We start from the raw sequence: 16,760 nt of genomic DNA, 5'->3' as shown, positions 1-16,760 counted from the left end.
ACATACTGAGCAAAAGAAATCAGACAAAACAGGAAAAACTAAGCCATGCAGTTAAAAGTAGGGATAGCCCCACCAGAGTGGCTCAGTTGGCTGGAGCAACATCCTGCGTGCCGAAAGATGCCGGCTGGATTACTGAACAGCACACTTAGGTTGCAGGTTTGGCCAAGGGTTGGGATGTATATGGAAGGCAACCTATCAATGTTTTGCTTCCCCCCCTTCCTCTCTCTAAGCATATCCTTGGGTGAGACTATTAAAAATTAACTAATTACTTAAAGTAGAGATAATTAACTTGGGGGTGGGAGGGTGAGCAGGATAATGAGGAAGGGATATATATTTTTATGTAGATTATATTTCAATATGTTAAAAAAAACACCATATTATTCCAGTACATGAATTCCCTCAGTTCCCCAAATGTTTTCAGGAGCTGTTTATATAAACATTTATGTGAACAAGTTTAATTACATTGTGCCCCTTCACACAATCTGCACTGAAGTGGGGGAAGGTGAGTAATTCTGAAGCACAAGGACCTATGATTTTATATAACATCTCCGAACTAATTTTTTGATAAAATTTTAAACTATAGAGACATATAAGGGCTCTCAATACTAAGAATTACTAAACTTCCACAGTCATAGTTTCTTTAAGTCTTGTTATAAAGGAATAAAGCATTACGGTTGAAGTGAAATCCTCTTTGACACACCTACTCCTATCTTATTTCCCTATAAACAGAACTACGTAATTTAATTTTTTTAATTCTCACCTGAGGACATACTTAGAGAAAGCATGGGAGGGAAGGGAAGGAGAAAAAGAGAGAGAGAAAGAGAGAGACATCAATTGGTTGTCTTCCATACTATGCTGCCACTGGGGATTGAACCCCAACCCAGGTATGTGCCCTCGCAGGAACCAGCAACCTTTTGGTGCACAGGATGATGCTCAACCAACTGAGCCACTCTGGCTGGGCTGTAATTTTTTTTATCCTTTCCCAAGGATGTTAGATTTTTTAGAGAGAGTGAAAGGGAGGGGGAGAGAAAGAGAGAGAAACATCAATGTGAGAGAGATACATCCTTGGCCAGGAATTGAACCCAAGACCCTTCAGTCCACAGGGCAATGCTCTAACCACTGAACAAAACTGCCAGGGTGAGGCTGTGATTTAATTTAAAAAAAAAAAAAAACACTGCCCACCCAGCCAGGCATGGCTCAGTGGTTGAGCATTGACCTAGGATCCAGGAGATCGCAGTTCAATTCCCGGTCAGGGCACATGCCGGGGTTGCGGGCTCGATCCCCAGTAGGGGACATGCAGGAGGCAGCCGATCAATGACTCTCTCAGTTCAATTCCCGGTCAGGGCACATGCCGGGGTTGCGGGCTCGATCCCCAGTAGGGGACATGCAGGAGGCAGCCGATCAATGACTCTCTCATCATTGATGTTTCTATCTCTCTCTCTCCCTCTCCTTTTCTCTCTCTGAAATCAATAAAGATATAAAAACAAACAAACAAAATAAAACCACTGTGCAAGCCACATAAATCATGTCTCTGGGCCTGTTTACGATATCTCATTTAGAACATAAAATCATTTATTTATTTGTTTGTTTGTTTGAATTGGTTTTAGAGAAAGGAAGAGAGGGGAGAGAGAGAGAGAGAGAGAAACATCAGTAGGTTTCCTCCTGTATGGACCCCATCCGGGGATCAAACCCACAATCCTCATATGTGCCCTGACCGGGAATCCAACCGGTAACCTTTGAGTGCACAGGACAACACTCAACCAACTGAGCCACACTGGCCAGGGCAGAATATAAAATTCTTAAGTTTTTTTTTTAATCCTCACCTGAAGATACTTTTAACATTGCTTTTTCAGAAAGAGTGGAAGGGAGAGAGAGAGAAAAAAACAAGCATCAATTTGAGAAAGACACATCAATTGGTTGTCTCCCGCACACACCTCGACCAGGGCTGGGGATTGAGCCTGCAACCAAGAATTCCTGGTGCCCTTGACCAGGAATCGAACCCATGACCCTTCAATCTGAAGGCTGACACTCTAAGCGCTGAGTCAAACCAGCCAGGGCAAAAATATTTTTTTAAAAAACGGCAAGGAGGCAAACTGAAGGCCCCTAAACATGAGTGTTCCCAAACAGAGTTTTGCCTTCTTCAGCAGCTCCAGTATTTTCATGGTTATGCTATTCCTGCAGAAAAGAAGAATGGCTTGGCTTTTACTGATATGCATGCCCTAGGGAACTGGCCTAATTTCCATTTCAAAATATACCAAGTATATGCATTGGCAGAATGGGCATGAAGAGAGATGAATGTCTTAACATTTTTAATAATAAGCTACCCAATTCTACCTCCAAACTTTCCAACAACTCTTTACATAATTAAACAAAACAAAATTATAAATTGAAAGATTAGATTATAAAATGAAAGACTCAACAAGCACTTTTACTTTAATCTTACCTATGCAGTAATTCTCTGAGTTTCACAAAAAGCTCTTTACTTTGGAAATGTAGAAAGATCAATGCTTGAGTTACCTTCAATAACTCTACTGGGCTATATGTATCCAAATTCTTATGCAGAATTGAAGCAATTCTAAATAGAATGATAAAACATATATTATAACCAGTTCATTCATTTATTAAACATTTACTGAGGAACTCCTTCATGCCAGACATGCTCTGTGCTACAGAAACAGCAATGAATGAGACAAGGCTTTCTGTTCTTGAAGAACTGTCTCAAGATGGTGACAGAAATGGTGCCAGGTGGATACTACACTTATGGGGAAGGGGGATCACTTTGTAAATTATATAAGTGTCTAATTACTACACTGTACATCTGAAACTAATATAATGTTGAATATCAAATATAATTGAAAAATAAAAATAAATTTTTTAAAAGATGGTGATAGAAATGTAACAAAATAGAACGAGGTAAGAGCTATCAATGAAGTGTGAATGAAATATTTAATTATCAATAGCAAGAAGAGAGAAAAGCATAGAGTTTTACTGCCTAAGTAAAAAAAAAAAAAAAAAATCTTACAGAACAGTTATCCTCTCGCCCAAAAAATCTTTACCAAGAGTTACTAACAAGTAGCAAAACTGATTTAATTATCTTCCTTAAATTCACTGGCCCTCTAAGAGAGATGCTTAAAAGCAATAGGAAATGCTAAGAGACAGTAAGTTGGAGGACTAGGGCAAAAGGAATATATAATAGATAATTTAAAAATAACATATACATATAAACTGAACCATGAATTTTTTTCCTTCTCAAATCTCAAGTTAACAAAATTCAATGTGTGGTAGTATGATTTCAAGCTGACAACTGTGGTGTGAAACCAAGCTCACAAAGATGTGAACTGTTTCGCAGAAATTGTCCTTTTGAAAAGTAGGGTCCTGCTCTATGCTCTCAACTCTCCTAGATTATGGTACTCTGCTTGAGAATAACAACAGTAGCAAATGATATGAAAAATGATATAAACAATTTCAGAATTTCTATTTTGAAAAATAAACTATTTAGTACATAAACAATACCTTAAGTATTAATTCCTTATTTCTTCAAAACAAACAGCTAAATTATAGAAAAAACATAATCTTTCCTCAAAAACATAGCTACTTAGGAATGACAACTAAACTTAACACCATGAATTTCAGAAAGGACTACTTTTTAATCAGATGTGAATTTCTGCTTTCCATCTCTTCCATTGCTCCCAGCACTGCCAGGGCTTGCTGGCTGGTCAGCTCCTCTGACATCAGTAATATAGTTGACTCAAGTCTAGAAGCAAAGAAAAATATTTTTATGTGGAAAAACTCGTAGCTTATTTAAAAAATTTTAAATAACAGTTCTTACGCAACAAATAGAAAAGAAATAATATGAAGAAAAACTGAATTCAAATATGTATATAATTTCAACTTTGTCCCCCACATAATTGGGGATATTTTATTATCACATAAAAAATATTATTTTGTAAAAGCAATTAAGCCCTCAGTATAATGTAATCTTAAACTGTCTTTAAAAATAGACAAAAGGCCAGGCCAGCATGGCTCAGTAGTTGAGCATCAACCTATGAACCAGGAAGTCACAGTTGGATTCCCAGTCAGGGCACATGCCCAGTAGGGGGCGTGCAGGAGGCAGCTGATCAATGACACTCTAATCACTGAGGTTTCTATCTCTCTCTCCCTCCCTCACTCTGAAATCAATTAAAATATATATATATATATATTTTTTTTAAATAGACAAAAGTTTTTTAATTGATTTTCAAGTAAGAAAAGGTTATAATGGTTATAAAATATAATAATCCTGTGAAATTATTCAGTACTAGAGAGCTAAAGAATTAACAACTGCCATTCCACAATATCCCAATTTTTTTTTTTTTTAAATATATCTTTATTGATTTCAGAGAGAGGAAAGGAGAGGGAAAGAGGGAGATAGAAACATCAATGATTTGAGAGTCATTGATTGGCTGCAGCCCACAAAACCTGGGCATGTGCCCTGACCGGGAATCGAACCCCGATCACCTGGATCCTAGGTCGACGCTCAACCGCTGAGCCACGCCCGGCCGGGCCCAATTTTTAAAAATTGAGTAAGATTTGATCACAAGGTCAATATACCTGTATGTATATTAACAGAAACTTTACATACTAAGTACTTGCTGTAACCCTATGAACTGAAAATTTATAAAGATAGTCCACTTTTATACCATCCAAAGTAGTGCAGTAATGAAAGTATTTACAAACATGTCTTTCAGAAGATAAGCCCAAAATATGAAATCTGAGGATAGCAGGATAAACTGATTTTCTATTCACACTACTCCACACCATCTTCTTCATCAACCTTATCAAACATTTCAAACTCAGCTTCTCTTAGCTTTTCTCTGCCACTTTAATCCACATTTTCCTCTCACTTTCTGTCTGCCCACAGCACTAACTGTATTACGAATTTGAGTATTATTTTAAGAGACTATCAAGATGAGAACGAGATTATTATTTAAAAAATTTTATTGGAATATCTTTTTTTGTCACTAAGTATTGTTAAAATCTCATATGCTAAAGCAGTACAAAAGTTGAATTTGACTGGGTCCTTGCCTTCAAGGATTTTATATTCCAATTGGGAGGATAGAAATACATAATTGAAATATGTAAATACCATGACGCTGCCATATAATTTATGAATACTCAAATTCATACATTTCTTCATATGTAATTCAAAGGATTCTTAAAAATAAAACTCTCCATAAAGTTTTGGCTAACAGAGTAATGATGTAGAAAGCTCTATTATGCAACTCTCTGGAACCCCTGCTTAACTAATCCGCTAATAATGTTTATCGGTTTGCTCCTATCAGCAATCATGTATATCGTATTTGCTCATCTTTATAGCCCTAAAATTTCTAGCAATGTTAATATCTGGCAATACTGGAAATTCTTCAAAGATGAGAGACAGACCAAATTCACTCAAACCGGACATGGGAACATATGCCAATATGCTTAATAAATGCTTTTGATGATGAATGTGAAGACAAAGCAAAGAATGGTCTTGTTAACAACCATAATTATGAGTAGTCCACAGCCTACACTGGTGGGGGAGTCTTATACCTGTTTTAAAGCCAGTCACATGGCCTAGGAAGGGAGAATAAAGACACTTAAAGGGTGTTCTACCTCGTCCACCAGAGGTTACTGGCAGAATAAGAGTTTGAGATGTAAATTAGAATGAACAGAGAAAGAATCAAGGAACAGAGCATATGAGATTATTTTCCACTCCACAGTTGAATGGGTTGATTTTTGTGCCTTCCAGAACTGCAAAAACATCTAAGCTTGAAGGCTCCACATATTCTCCACAGAAAAGTAAAACATTTTAAGCTGAACTTACTGTTTCTTTTCTTCAGGTCCTGCCACGGGTCCCAATGCTACAAACAATTTCACAAAGCTAGCAGGCTGATCAAACACAGGAATCATTTCAGTTAGCCTCTTTTTAGCTATTAAAATAAATTCAAAACTATGAAACTGTAGAGTCTGGTACAGACTAAGTATTTTACTGATAGAGTCCAAATCAAGGTCGTTCACATTGCTTAAAAACACATTATTACACCTTTCTAATAGTGGATAATAACTATATTTAATATTTCGAAGAAACTGTACTATTCTTCTTGCAGTGTTGACCTGGGAAGAATCTATGGTGTCAAAAAGAAGTTCTGTTTTGTTCACTAATTGTTCTTGAAAACGTCGTGATATTAAAGAAGATATGTTGACCATCAAAATAGACAAGGGCCTAAAAAGGAAAAAGATGCAAAGATTTTTACATTATTTAAGAATAATGAACAATTCTAAGACTAAAAGAATAGATATGGAATAGATATGGAAGGGACTGCTAAAAACATTATGGGTTTTATACCACAAAATTTTTCTTTTAAATACTAGCAGGACTTGACTCAGATCTCCTAGTAATTGAACCCCTTTGAACAAAAAAAAATTGAGTAATATTTTTCTGAGTATGTATAATAAATATCTAGTTCTACAGATATATTCTTTGAAGGAAATTTTTTTTTTTTTTTAATCCTCACCCAAGAATATTTTTCCATTGATTTTTAGAGAGACTAGAAGGGAGAGAAGAGGGGGAGAGAGAGAGAAACATCAACATGAAAGAGACACATTGATTGCTTGTTTCCCACATGCACCCTGACTGGGGCTGGGGATTGAGTCTGCAACCAACATATGTGCCCTTAACCAGGAATTGAACCTGAGACCCTTCAGTCTGAGGGCTGACTGAGCCAAACTGGACAGGGCTAATTTTTTTTCTTTATTGATTTTTTTTAGGGGGAGAGGGGAGAGATTGATTTGTTGTTCCACTTATTTCTACATTCATTGGTTGCTTCTTGTATCTGCCCACAACCTTGGTTTAGCAGGACAATGCTCTAACTAACTGAGCTACTTGACGGGGCTAAAGGAAAATATTTTAGTGAAATTTACTTAGAAATCACTGGACCAACAGCCCATGAATGCAGTATCAAAAGTCTCATTTTATATTTTTGGTAGAACTTCACTTTATTACTCCTTTCTCTATATATCAGTAATTTACTAATAAAAAAGTTGCAAAAATATTTCTCACTAATGATTTTATGTATTTTAATGTTTCATGCTAGATTGGTATTAATATACGACAGACAGCACTGAACATGAAGTAGCATTTAATATTTCTTTACTCAGTAAACACTTTTAAGGAACACTTTTCTGAGCACTTGGAAGACATCAAAATTATAAAAGTGAGGTCCCTGTTTTCAAATGACAGTTCTTACATAATATAAAAATTAGAAAACCACAACTACAAGAATGCATCCATAATGAATAAAGAATGCAAAATGGAAAAGACATATAACAAGGGTAGCTCAGTTGGAGCGTCATCCTGATGCGCCAAGGTTGTGGGTTCGATCCCTGATCGGGACACATACAAGAATCCCTTCCTCTCCCTCTAAAAATAATTTTTTTAAAGACACATAACAAATAGTTGGGAATGATAATAGAAAACAATCTACAAAAAAGGCATAAAATTATAACTCTGATGCCCTAGCCAGTTTTGCTCCATGGTTAGAGCATTGTGAATGAAGGGTTCTGGGTTCGACTCCAGCCAAGGGCATGGGCTGCAGGCTAGATCCCCAGCCCTGATCAAGGTGCATGCGGGAAGGCAACCAATAGATGTGTCTCCTTCACATAGATGTTTTTCTCTCTCTCTCTCTCCCACTTCCATGCCCTCTGAAAAGCAATGGAAAAAATATCTTTGGGTGAGAATTAACAAAAAAAAATTATATATAAATATAAATCTGAAACTATCTCAACCATTAGGATAATGGAAATGTTTACACATTTTTGTTTCCAAATTTCTTTTAATCTTTTCAATAAAATAAATCTATTTTTAAAGACCCAGTTGTATAATACTTCGGCCTCTCTAATCAAATGTTCAATGTTAATATTGGCATTACTTAGTAGCCTAACATTTCTACTTAGTTTAACCATAAAGACCCCTGAAATGATTATATATTTGTAACTGTAGTTTGGAGTGGGGAAATGTCCAAAGATTTCATTAGATTCTCAAAGGGGTCTATAAGAATTTTTTCAAGTTAACAAAATTTACTTTACAATAATTTTTATTGTCTGCTTTTACAAGCTACTTCCATGTATATAGAAAAATACAAATAATGTAAAATTTACTATTTTAAACATTTTTAAATGTAGTTAAGTGGTATTAAGTACATTCACATAGTTGTGCAACCATCACCACCTTCCATCTGGAGAACATTTTCATCAGCTCAAACTAAAACTCCTTACTCATTAAATAGTAATTCTCCATTTTCCCCTTCTCCCAACCCCTGGCAACAGACATTCTACTTTTTGTTTCGATGACTTTGACTACTCTAGGTAACTCATATTAAGCAGAATCAAGCAGAATTTGCCCTTTTGTGTCTGGCTTATTTCACTTAGCACAATGTCTTTAAGGTTTATCTATGTTGAAGCATGTGTCAGAATTTCCTTCCTTTTTAAGGCTGAATAATATTCCATTATAGGTATATACCACATTTTGATTGTCCATTCTTCTGTTAATAGATATTTGGGTTACCAAATCTTTTTGGCAATTGGGACTAATACTGCTATGAACATTGGTATAAGTAATGGACTGAATTGTGTTGTCTCAAAATTCCTATGTTACAGCCCCATCCACAATGTGACTATATTTGGAGATAGAGCCTTTAGGGAGGTAATTAAGGTTGGATGAGGTCATTAGGAAGACAGGCAAACTTGTTAGCTTGCAAGTAAGGTAAAATCTCAAACCCTTCACAGATCTCAACAATATTGTGTTATACTTTAAATACCTTATCTCTAATTCCCACAGCAACATTGCAAAGTAGATTACACTACTATCGCTATTTTATAAATGAGGATAGTGAACTTCCCAAGAAGTTAAAGTCACATAACTAGGAAGTGGCCAATCTAAGTGCATGTTCACACAAAGCCCATAACCTTTCCACCACAATGCAAGGCCTCTAAATAAATTTACCTTAAGTCCTGTATGGTTTCAAAGTTCCTATTTACAATATCAGCTATTTTTCCCATTAATGGACTAAAATATAAGTGTTGATCTGCTAGGCAAGAGGAAAATTTTGACAGCACATTAACATCAAACCTATTGAAGAAATATACAAAAAAGGTCATTAGAATTTACTTTCACTTAAAACACATAAAAAACAGTTGTAAAATAAAAAGTAATAAAAAAATTATTATATTACTAATACATTGCTACTTTAAAATGAATTTTTCTAAAATGTTGATTATTTGTTATTATAAAGGTAACCCATGCTAACAGTTTTAAAAAGTCAGATACTAACAGAAGATTGTACTCAATTATTTTGAGTAATTTTTTTAATGAAAAAATTACTCAAAATAATTTGAATTGCCTGGCCGGGCATGGCTCAGTGGTTGAGGCTGACCTAGGATCCAGGAAATCGTGGTTCAGTTCCCGGTCAGGGCACATACCCGGGTTGTGGCCTCGATCCCCAATGGGGGGGCGTGCAGGAGGCAGCCGATCAATGACAACTCTCTCATCATTGATGTTTCTATCTCTCTCTCCCTCTCCCTTCCTCTCTCTGAAATCAATAAAGATATATTTTTTTATATAATAATAATTTGAATCATTTACTTATTTTTTGAGATGTCAGAACAGTTTCAACTCAAGATTGTATATTAACAAATAAAACAACCACTACTACAACCATACTATGAAAAACTTCAGAATTTTTTTATAGGAAAAAGTGACCCTATTTCTTCAATAAGTAAATGACAAGATGAAAGGGAGAAGAGAATTGTTATAAATTTTTAGACTTTGAATTCACTAAAAGATAAGCATAAGGAAGTTCATAGCAGCACAATATGTAATAGCAAAAAACTGCAAATAATCTAAATGTCCATCAAAAGCACAAACTACTAAATCACACAACATCATGGATAAATCTTTAAAACATACTGAGTGAACTAAACTAGATATGAGCACATACTATAGGATTCAATTTCTATAAAAACAAAGCTAATATATGAGAAGGCAAGATAGTGGGTACTCTTGGGGTGAGGGGACATGACTGGAAGAATGGGTAAAAGGAACTTTGGGGACTAATGTTCTGTTTCTTGATCTTGGTGCTTTTACACAGAGTAATCAGTGTGTGAAAATACATCAAGCTGTACATTTATGATTGGTGTAATTTTATATAATATTCCTCAATCAAATGTTTGCTTACAGAAATAGCGGGTTTGATTCCCTGTCGTACCTGGGTTGTGGGTTCACTCCCTGCCCATGGTCAGGGCATGTGCGGAAGGCAACTATTCAATGTGTCTCTCTCACATCAATGTCTTTCTCTTTCTCTCTCCCTCTCCACTCCCTTCCACTCTCCCTGTAAAGCAATGGAAAAAAATACCCTCATGTGAGAATTAAAAAAAAAAAAAAGAGGGAGAAACTTGAGACAAAGCAACCAAATATAATGTGTGAACCTTGTTTGGATACTGATTTAAATAAATCACCTATAAAAAGACCTTTAGAGAGCAATGAAAGAAATCTGAACACAAACCAGGTATTAGGTGATATTAGGAATTATTATTCACTTCATAGGTATTATAATGGCATTGTGATAATATATATTTTTAAGAGTACTTATCAATTTAAAATATACTTAAGGGTAAGGAGGGAATGGGAAGTGATTTACATAAAACAAGACTGCTATACATACATTGGTAACTGTCAAAGCTGTGTGATGGGTACTTGGAAGATCATTAAACTAATCTCTCTATTTTCATAAATGTTTAAAATCTGCCATTTGAGCCTGGCCAGGCGTGGCTCAGCGGTTGAGCGTCAACCTGGGACCCAGGTGATCAGGGTTCAATTCCCGGTCAGGGCACATGCCTGGGTTGCAGGCTCGATCAATGACTCTCTCATCATTGATGTTTCTATCTCTCTCTCTCCCTCTCCTTTCCTCTCTCTGAAGTCAATAAAGATATATTTTAATAAATAAATAAATAAATAAATAAATAAATAAATAAATAAATAAATAAATAAAATCTTCCATTTGAATTTCAAATATATGCTATTATCCTAGTTATGATCCATCACATAGTGCCAATCATAGTAACCTATCCTATTTGAATCATTACAAATTATATTTATGTAACAAATTCATAAATAATTTAACATAATCACTGATTAATAGCTATTGTAGTTACAAAAAATTAACATCATAAGGCAGAGAGATATAAAAAATCATAAATTAATGCTTCTTCTATGACTCTTAGAAATTCAATATACGGAATACAAATTAGCATTTTTTAAATTTGTATAACTTTGTATTATAAAAATAAAAGTACTGCTACAAATAAAAACCATATAGAACAAGGTCATTATTTTTTGGGCTATTTTGTGGTTTTGTTTTGTTTTTGAAATGAAGAAAATTAAAAATAAATGTCTCCTTCACTGGGAAGTATAACTACATTTGTAATTTAATTGTTTAAGTAGTATAAGGTAAAGCCAAAATTTTTGTTTGTTTGTTTTTTCAGAGAGAGTAGAAGGGAAAGAGAGAGATAAAAACATCGATGTGAGAGATGTGAGAGAGACACATTGAATGGTTGCCTCCCAAATACACCCCGACCAGGGATCGAGCCTGCAACTGAGGTACGTGCCCTAGGGCAGAATCGAACCCAGGACCCTTCAGACTGAGGGCCAACACTCTAACCACTGAGCAAAACCAGCCAGGGCAAAAACAAAAATTTTTTAAGCATGTATTTTGCAATAGATTTGTTCAAGCTTTGCAATAAACATAACACCTAATGCTGCTTTGAAGAAAAATAAAATGTGTTAAGCTATCATCAACAATGACCAAATTTAACCCCAAAGATTCAATAGTTTGGATTGCTCACAAAAGGGATAAGATTATTCTCCTTACTCTCAATAAAGAATAGTTATGGGTAGAGGGAATACAAAAATAATGAGGATGAAAAGACAGATGGGGTTAGATAATGAGATTAGCTAAAATAACAATTTAGTAAACTGTAAAATCTCTAACCCCAGAGAACTGTTTGGTCCAGTTTATGTAATCCAGCCCTCATAACAAGGACCTACAGAGATGGCCCATATGTAACTATAATTGTTAAGAATTAATCATGGCTTTAGCTTTAAGAAGCAATCTCCTTCCTTCCTTCTCCCTTAAGGAAAAACACACTTCCCATTCCTTTCCTACAAGATTTCACTGTGCTAACCCTGACCTTAGGTGAAGAACTCGGAGTACTTGCCTTTCCAGTCTTCTCCATGCTTCTGTCACTAGTGCTTCAACTAGTGGGTCATGGGCCTCAACAGCAAACCTCAATAAAAACAAGAGAAAATAATTTTCCATACATATGCATTTTTAAATTATTAAAAACACATGTAATAAGAGTTATAATGTAAAAGTGAACCTCGGGTTATTATACTTTTACACAGTCAGTCCTTATTTCTGGTCCACTCCCATTTCAGTATTCTGATTTTTTTTCTTTTTTTTAAATGTTTTTTGTTGTTGTTTTGTATTTTTTAAGAAATATATCTTTATTGATTTCAGAGAGAGGAAGGGAGAGGGAGAGAGAAAAATAAGACATCAAGGGTGAGAGAGTCATTGTTCGGCTGCCTCCTGCACGGCCCTCACTGGGGATCGAACCCGCAACCCAGCTATGTGCCCTGACCAGGAATTGGACTGCGATCTTCTGGATCATATGATGATGCTCAACCACTGAGCCATGTCAGCCGAGCTCAGAATTCTTATTTCTTGTTACAACCTAATAAACATCTATACTTTATCTCATGTCCCTCTCACCCTTTTATCTGCTCGTTTCAATGCACTCCACTGAACAATAAAAATGCTCAAAGATGTATCTCATGTTAAAAGTGCACATAACATGCATTACTTTGCTCTAATTATAAAAATATTTCTATAGGATGAAGTGTGTAAAATAAAGAAAAATTTTAATAGGGTAATAAAAATCAGTTGTAACTCTGCTACTCATAAGTAGCCACCATTATTAATTTGGAACATTTCTCTCCAGTTATTTTTTTTCTACACACATATGAAATACACATATTTCTTTAACATTTCTATATCCTGCCTTTTTCAGTAAGTTTACATTATATTGTGGGCATTTGTGCAAGTAATTACATAGTCCTCAAAACGTAATTTTTAATGACTGTATATTATCCCATTAAGTGAATGTAGTATTGTTTGTTTAAACACTCATCTACTATTTGAATTTTAGTTTTTCAATATTATAAACAATGCTGAGATGAATATCCATGTACAAGAATCTTTATATGTATCTCAGATTACTTTCCTAGGATAAACCTTAGAAGCAAAATTATTGGGCCCAAGAGTAGTTTTAAAGTTCATGATATGCAGCATGAATAGACCTAGAGGGTATTATGCTAAGTGAAATAAGTCAGTTAGAGAAAGACAAGTATTGTATGATTTTACTGATGTGTGGAATCTAAAGAACAAAAACAAACTAACAACATAACAGACTTATAGATACAGAGTGGTGGCTGCCAGAGGGGAGCGAGGCTGGTGGATGGGGTGAAAAAGGTGAAGGGATAAAGAAGTACAAATGGGGCTCAGCTGGTGGTGCTCAGTGGTTGAGCATTGACCCATGAACCAGGAGGTCACGGTTCAATTCCAGGTCAGGGCAAATGCTGGAGTTGTGGGCTCGATCCCCAATAGGGGGCATGAAGGAGGCAGCTGCTCAATGATTCTCTCTCATCATTGATGTTTCTCTTTCTCTCTTCCTTTCTGAAATCAATAAAAACATATTAAAAACAAAAAAAAGAAGTACAAATTGGTAGTTACAAAAGTCACAGGAATGTAGAGTATAGCATAAGGGATATAGTCAATAATATTGTAATGACTATGTATGATGCCAGGTGGGTACCTGAAATATCAGGGGAATCACTTTGTAAAGTATGTGATTGTCTAACCACTAACCTGTATACCTGAAACTAATACAAAAAATATATAGAATGTAAACTGTAATCGAAAAATAAAATTTAAATTAATAAAGTTCATGACACATATTACACTACCAGCAGTATATAAGAATTCCTGTTCCAGTATACCAAGGGTGGGGAACCTTTTTTCTGCCAAGGGCCATCTGGATATTTATAACATCATTCACAGGCCATACAAAATTATCAACTTAAAAATTAACCTGCTATATTTCATCAAACATTTCATTAACTCACCCCTAATGTGATGCCTGAACTGCTTCTCTTTGAAGAGGCCTTGGCAGGGCCAGTACAGGCCACTGGCTGGACGTTCCCCACCCCTGCAGTATACCTTCGCTAACAATGGATATTTTACATATACAGTTAAGCCACATATACTATATATTGTATGCATAAACATTTCTCATTTTAACCAACTTCAACATCTTTATAATGTTAAGGCTTCAATATTTTATCTCTTAAAAGAAAAGAATTTCAGATTGAGTCATGAAGCAAAATCAAACTACATGCTGTTTAAAAAACTTGAAAGCACAATTATATTCTATTCTTGAAATCCTTTCCTTATTAAAATATGACTTGAGGAACATAGAAATGAAGTTTTTAGGCAAATCATTACCAAGCAGCATTTCTCCATCTGTGCCTGACATAGATCAGTCTTGTGAAATGTTCAACACAATGTTTTGTGGTTAAATAAGTTTGGAAAATGCCCACTTAGATATTCACAATATATACTGGCATATCAATGGCTCTGAAGAGTCCTGCAATAAAAATCTGTTTAATTTTGTCTGATCAGTATTTTCCAAACTAACATGACCACTGAGAAAGCAAAACTGGCATTTTGCCCACCATCATTACATATCCTCTTTTCTTCATGTACATCAGAGAAAAAACTCTGCAATCTCAGAAAGACCACCAAAACAATAGAAGAGCCACTCTTTTTTAGTCTAACACCCATCCCCCAAATAAGTAAAGCTTTAAGCCTCTTTATTATATGCTGACTCCCTAAAAACAACAACTGTATTTCTGCTTTGTGCAATGTTAACATCTACAGCTACTTAAATAGCCCTTGCAAGTTGGATAATCATGTGAGAAAACTGCTATTTTTCCTATTTTTCTACCAATGAGACTAATAAACAGGCTAACTGTAATTTTTTTGTGCTTTTTTCCTTTATATAATTGCTGAATCCTTTATTTAGGGAGGTCAGTTCTTCTGGAGGCTGGGTTCCCTTGCAAACAACGTAAAATTTTCTTCCTTTTTAAATTTTTCCCCAGCTTTATTGAGTTACGATTAACAAATAAAAATTGTATTTATTTAGGTTGCACAATGTTTTGAGATGCAAATACTGTGAAATGACTACCACAATCAAAGAATATCCTCTAAACATCTTTAAAATCTTAGATGATCAGGAAAACTAAATTATAAGAAAAATTTGTTTTCCATTTTAAAGAGACGTTTAGGAAGTTAAAATATAATCATAATCACTTCTATAAAATTAAAAATACGTTACTTACTGTTGTGTGATGTACAACACATTCACCAGGTTATCGTCATTCATAAATTCCATTTTATTTGCAGTTAAATTATAAAGAGTAAGAAATTGGGGATGGTCTCTGATATATTCAACACTTTTTAACAAGCTGGTCTTCTGTTTTTGAAATTGCCAAAGTATATTAAATGCACATCTCACTTGCTCTTCTGAAAGTATGGCTTTGTTTTTTTCAATAAGATCAAATACTTGCTCTTCATTTGTACACTTATCCATCTGGCTAATTAATGGTTCACAACTGAAGGGTCGAAAGTGAAACACTCTCCAGGAGAATGCACAAATAGCTCTTAGGCGAAGCATATTTGTAAACACTGAGTCTAGAAAAAAGGTGTCTTTTCATTTACACCACAAATTTTCCTGGGTCAAGAAAACCATTTGTAACTAGTAGCCAGGTACAATATGCTGGAATAAAAATAACTGTTTTTCCTTTATATTTTTTGCTTCCATTATGATGACTCCAAATCCCACTCCAATATACAGCTTCTGTAAAAAAAATTGGTTTAAGATGGTTATACTTATATGACTAATATCAAATGAATTCCAACATTCAAATTAAAGTAACAAGTTTTTTTGCACTAACTAGATATGTTGTTCTTAGTCTGAACTAGATAGTAGGGTTTGATCCAAAACTAAATGTCCAGGAAAAGGGGCTTCTTTCTGCATTCCATTTAAAAAATGTTTGATAGGAAATAGAGTCAATAATATCATAATAACTTTGTACAGTGACAGATGGGTACTAAAGTTGTCATGGTGATCACTTTATGCGGTACATAAATGTCAAAACACTATGATGTATACACCTGAATATTGCATGTCAACTATAATTTAAAATTATTTTTTTATTTTTTATTTTACCCTCACCCAAGGATATTTTTTCCATTGCTTTTTCAGAGATAGTGGAAGGGGGAGAGAGAGAGAGAGAGAGAGAGAGAGAGAGAGAGAGAGAGAGAAACATCAATGTGAGAAACACATTGGTTGGTTGCCTCCCGCATGCCCCCGACAGGGACATCAAGCCTGCAACCAAAGTATGTGCCCTTTACCGGGAATCGAACCCAGGACCCTTCAGTCCAAGGGACGAAGCTCTAACCACTTAGAAAAACCAGCTAGGGCTTAAAATTATTTTTTAAATATTGTTACATCTAACATTTACATAAAGTTTTCAAATTTGACCGTAACAGCAAAAGGGTAAAAAA

At 35.1% G+C, this 16,760-nt stretch overlaps 1 protein-coding gene across 3 annotated transcripts in view; it reads right to left on the bottom strand.

The window, feature by feature from the left end:
• Window positions 1-16,760, bottom strand: part of FASTKD1 (FASTK mitochondrial RNA regulator 1) — a 35,317-nt gene that overhangs the window by 16,786 nt on the left and 1,771 nt on the right. For 2 of the 3 annotated variants that reach the window (XM_016200965.2, XM_016200890.2), the window contains exons 2-7: window positions 15,533-16,050; window positions 12,292-12,360; window positions 9,023-9,148; window positions 5,846-6,244; window positions 3,644-3,754; window positions 2,444-2,575 (exon numbers count right to left, since the gene is read on the bottom strand). In XM_016200965.2, coding sequence (XP_016056451.2) covers window positions 2,444-2,575; window positions 3,644-3,754; window positions 5,846-6,244; window positions 9,023-9,148; window positions 12,292-12,360; window positions 15,533-15,867 — 1,172 coding nt within the window. In that variant the 5' untranslated portion in view covers window positions 15,868-16,050. Of the gene's footprint in view, window positions 1-2,443; window positions 2,576-3,643; window positions 3,755-5,845; window positions 6,245-9,022; window positions 9,149-10,283; window positions 10,375-12,291; window positions 12,361-15,532; window positions 16,051-16,760 lie in introns of those variants that run through there. The other variant, XM_087819799.1, reaches the window with a different exon arrangement.

This window comes from Miniopterus natalensis, chromosome 8 (assembly GCF_054644295.1).
Source record: "Miniopterus natalensis isolate mMinNat1 chromosome 8, mMinNat1.hap1, whole genome shotgun sequence".
Classification (NCBI taxonomy): Eukaryota; Metazoa; Chordata; class Mammalia; order Chiroptera; family Miniopteridae; genus Miniopterus; species Miniopterus natalensis.
The sequence above is the reverse complement of the archived record's forward strand: the minus strand, read 5'-3'. Positions and strand labels throughout refer to the sequence as shown.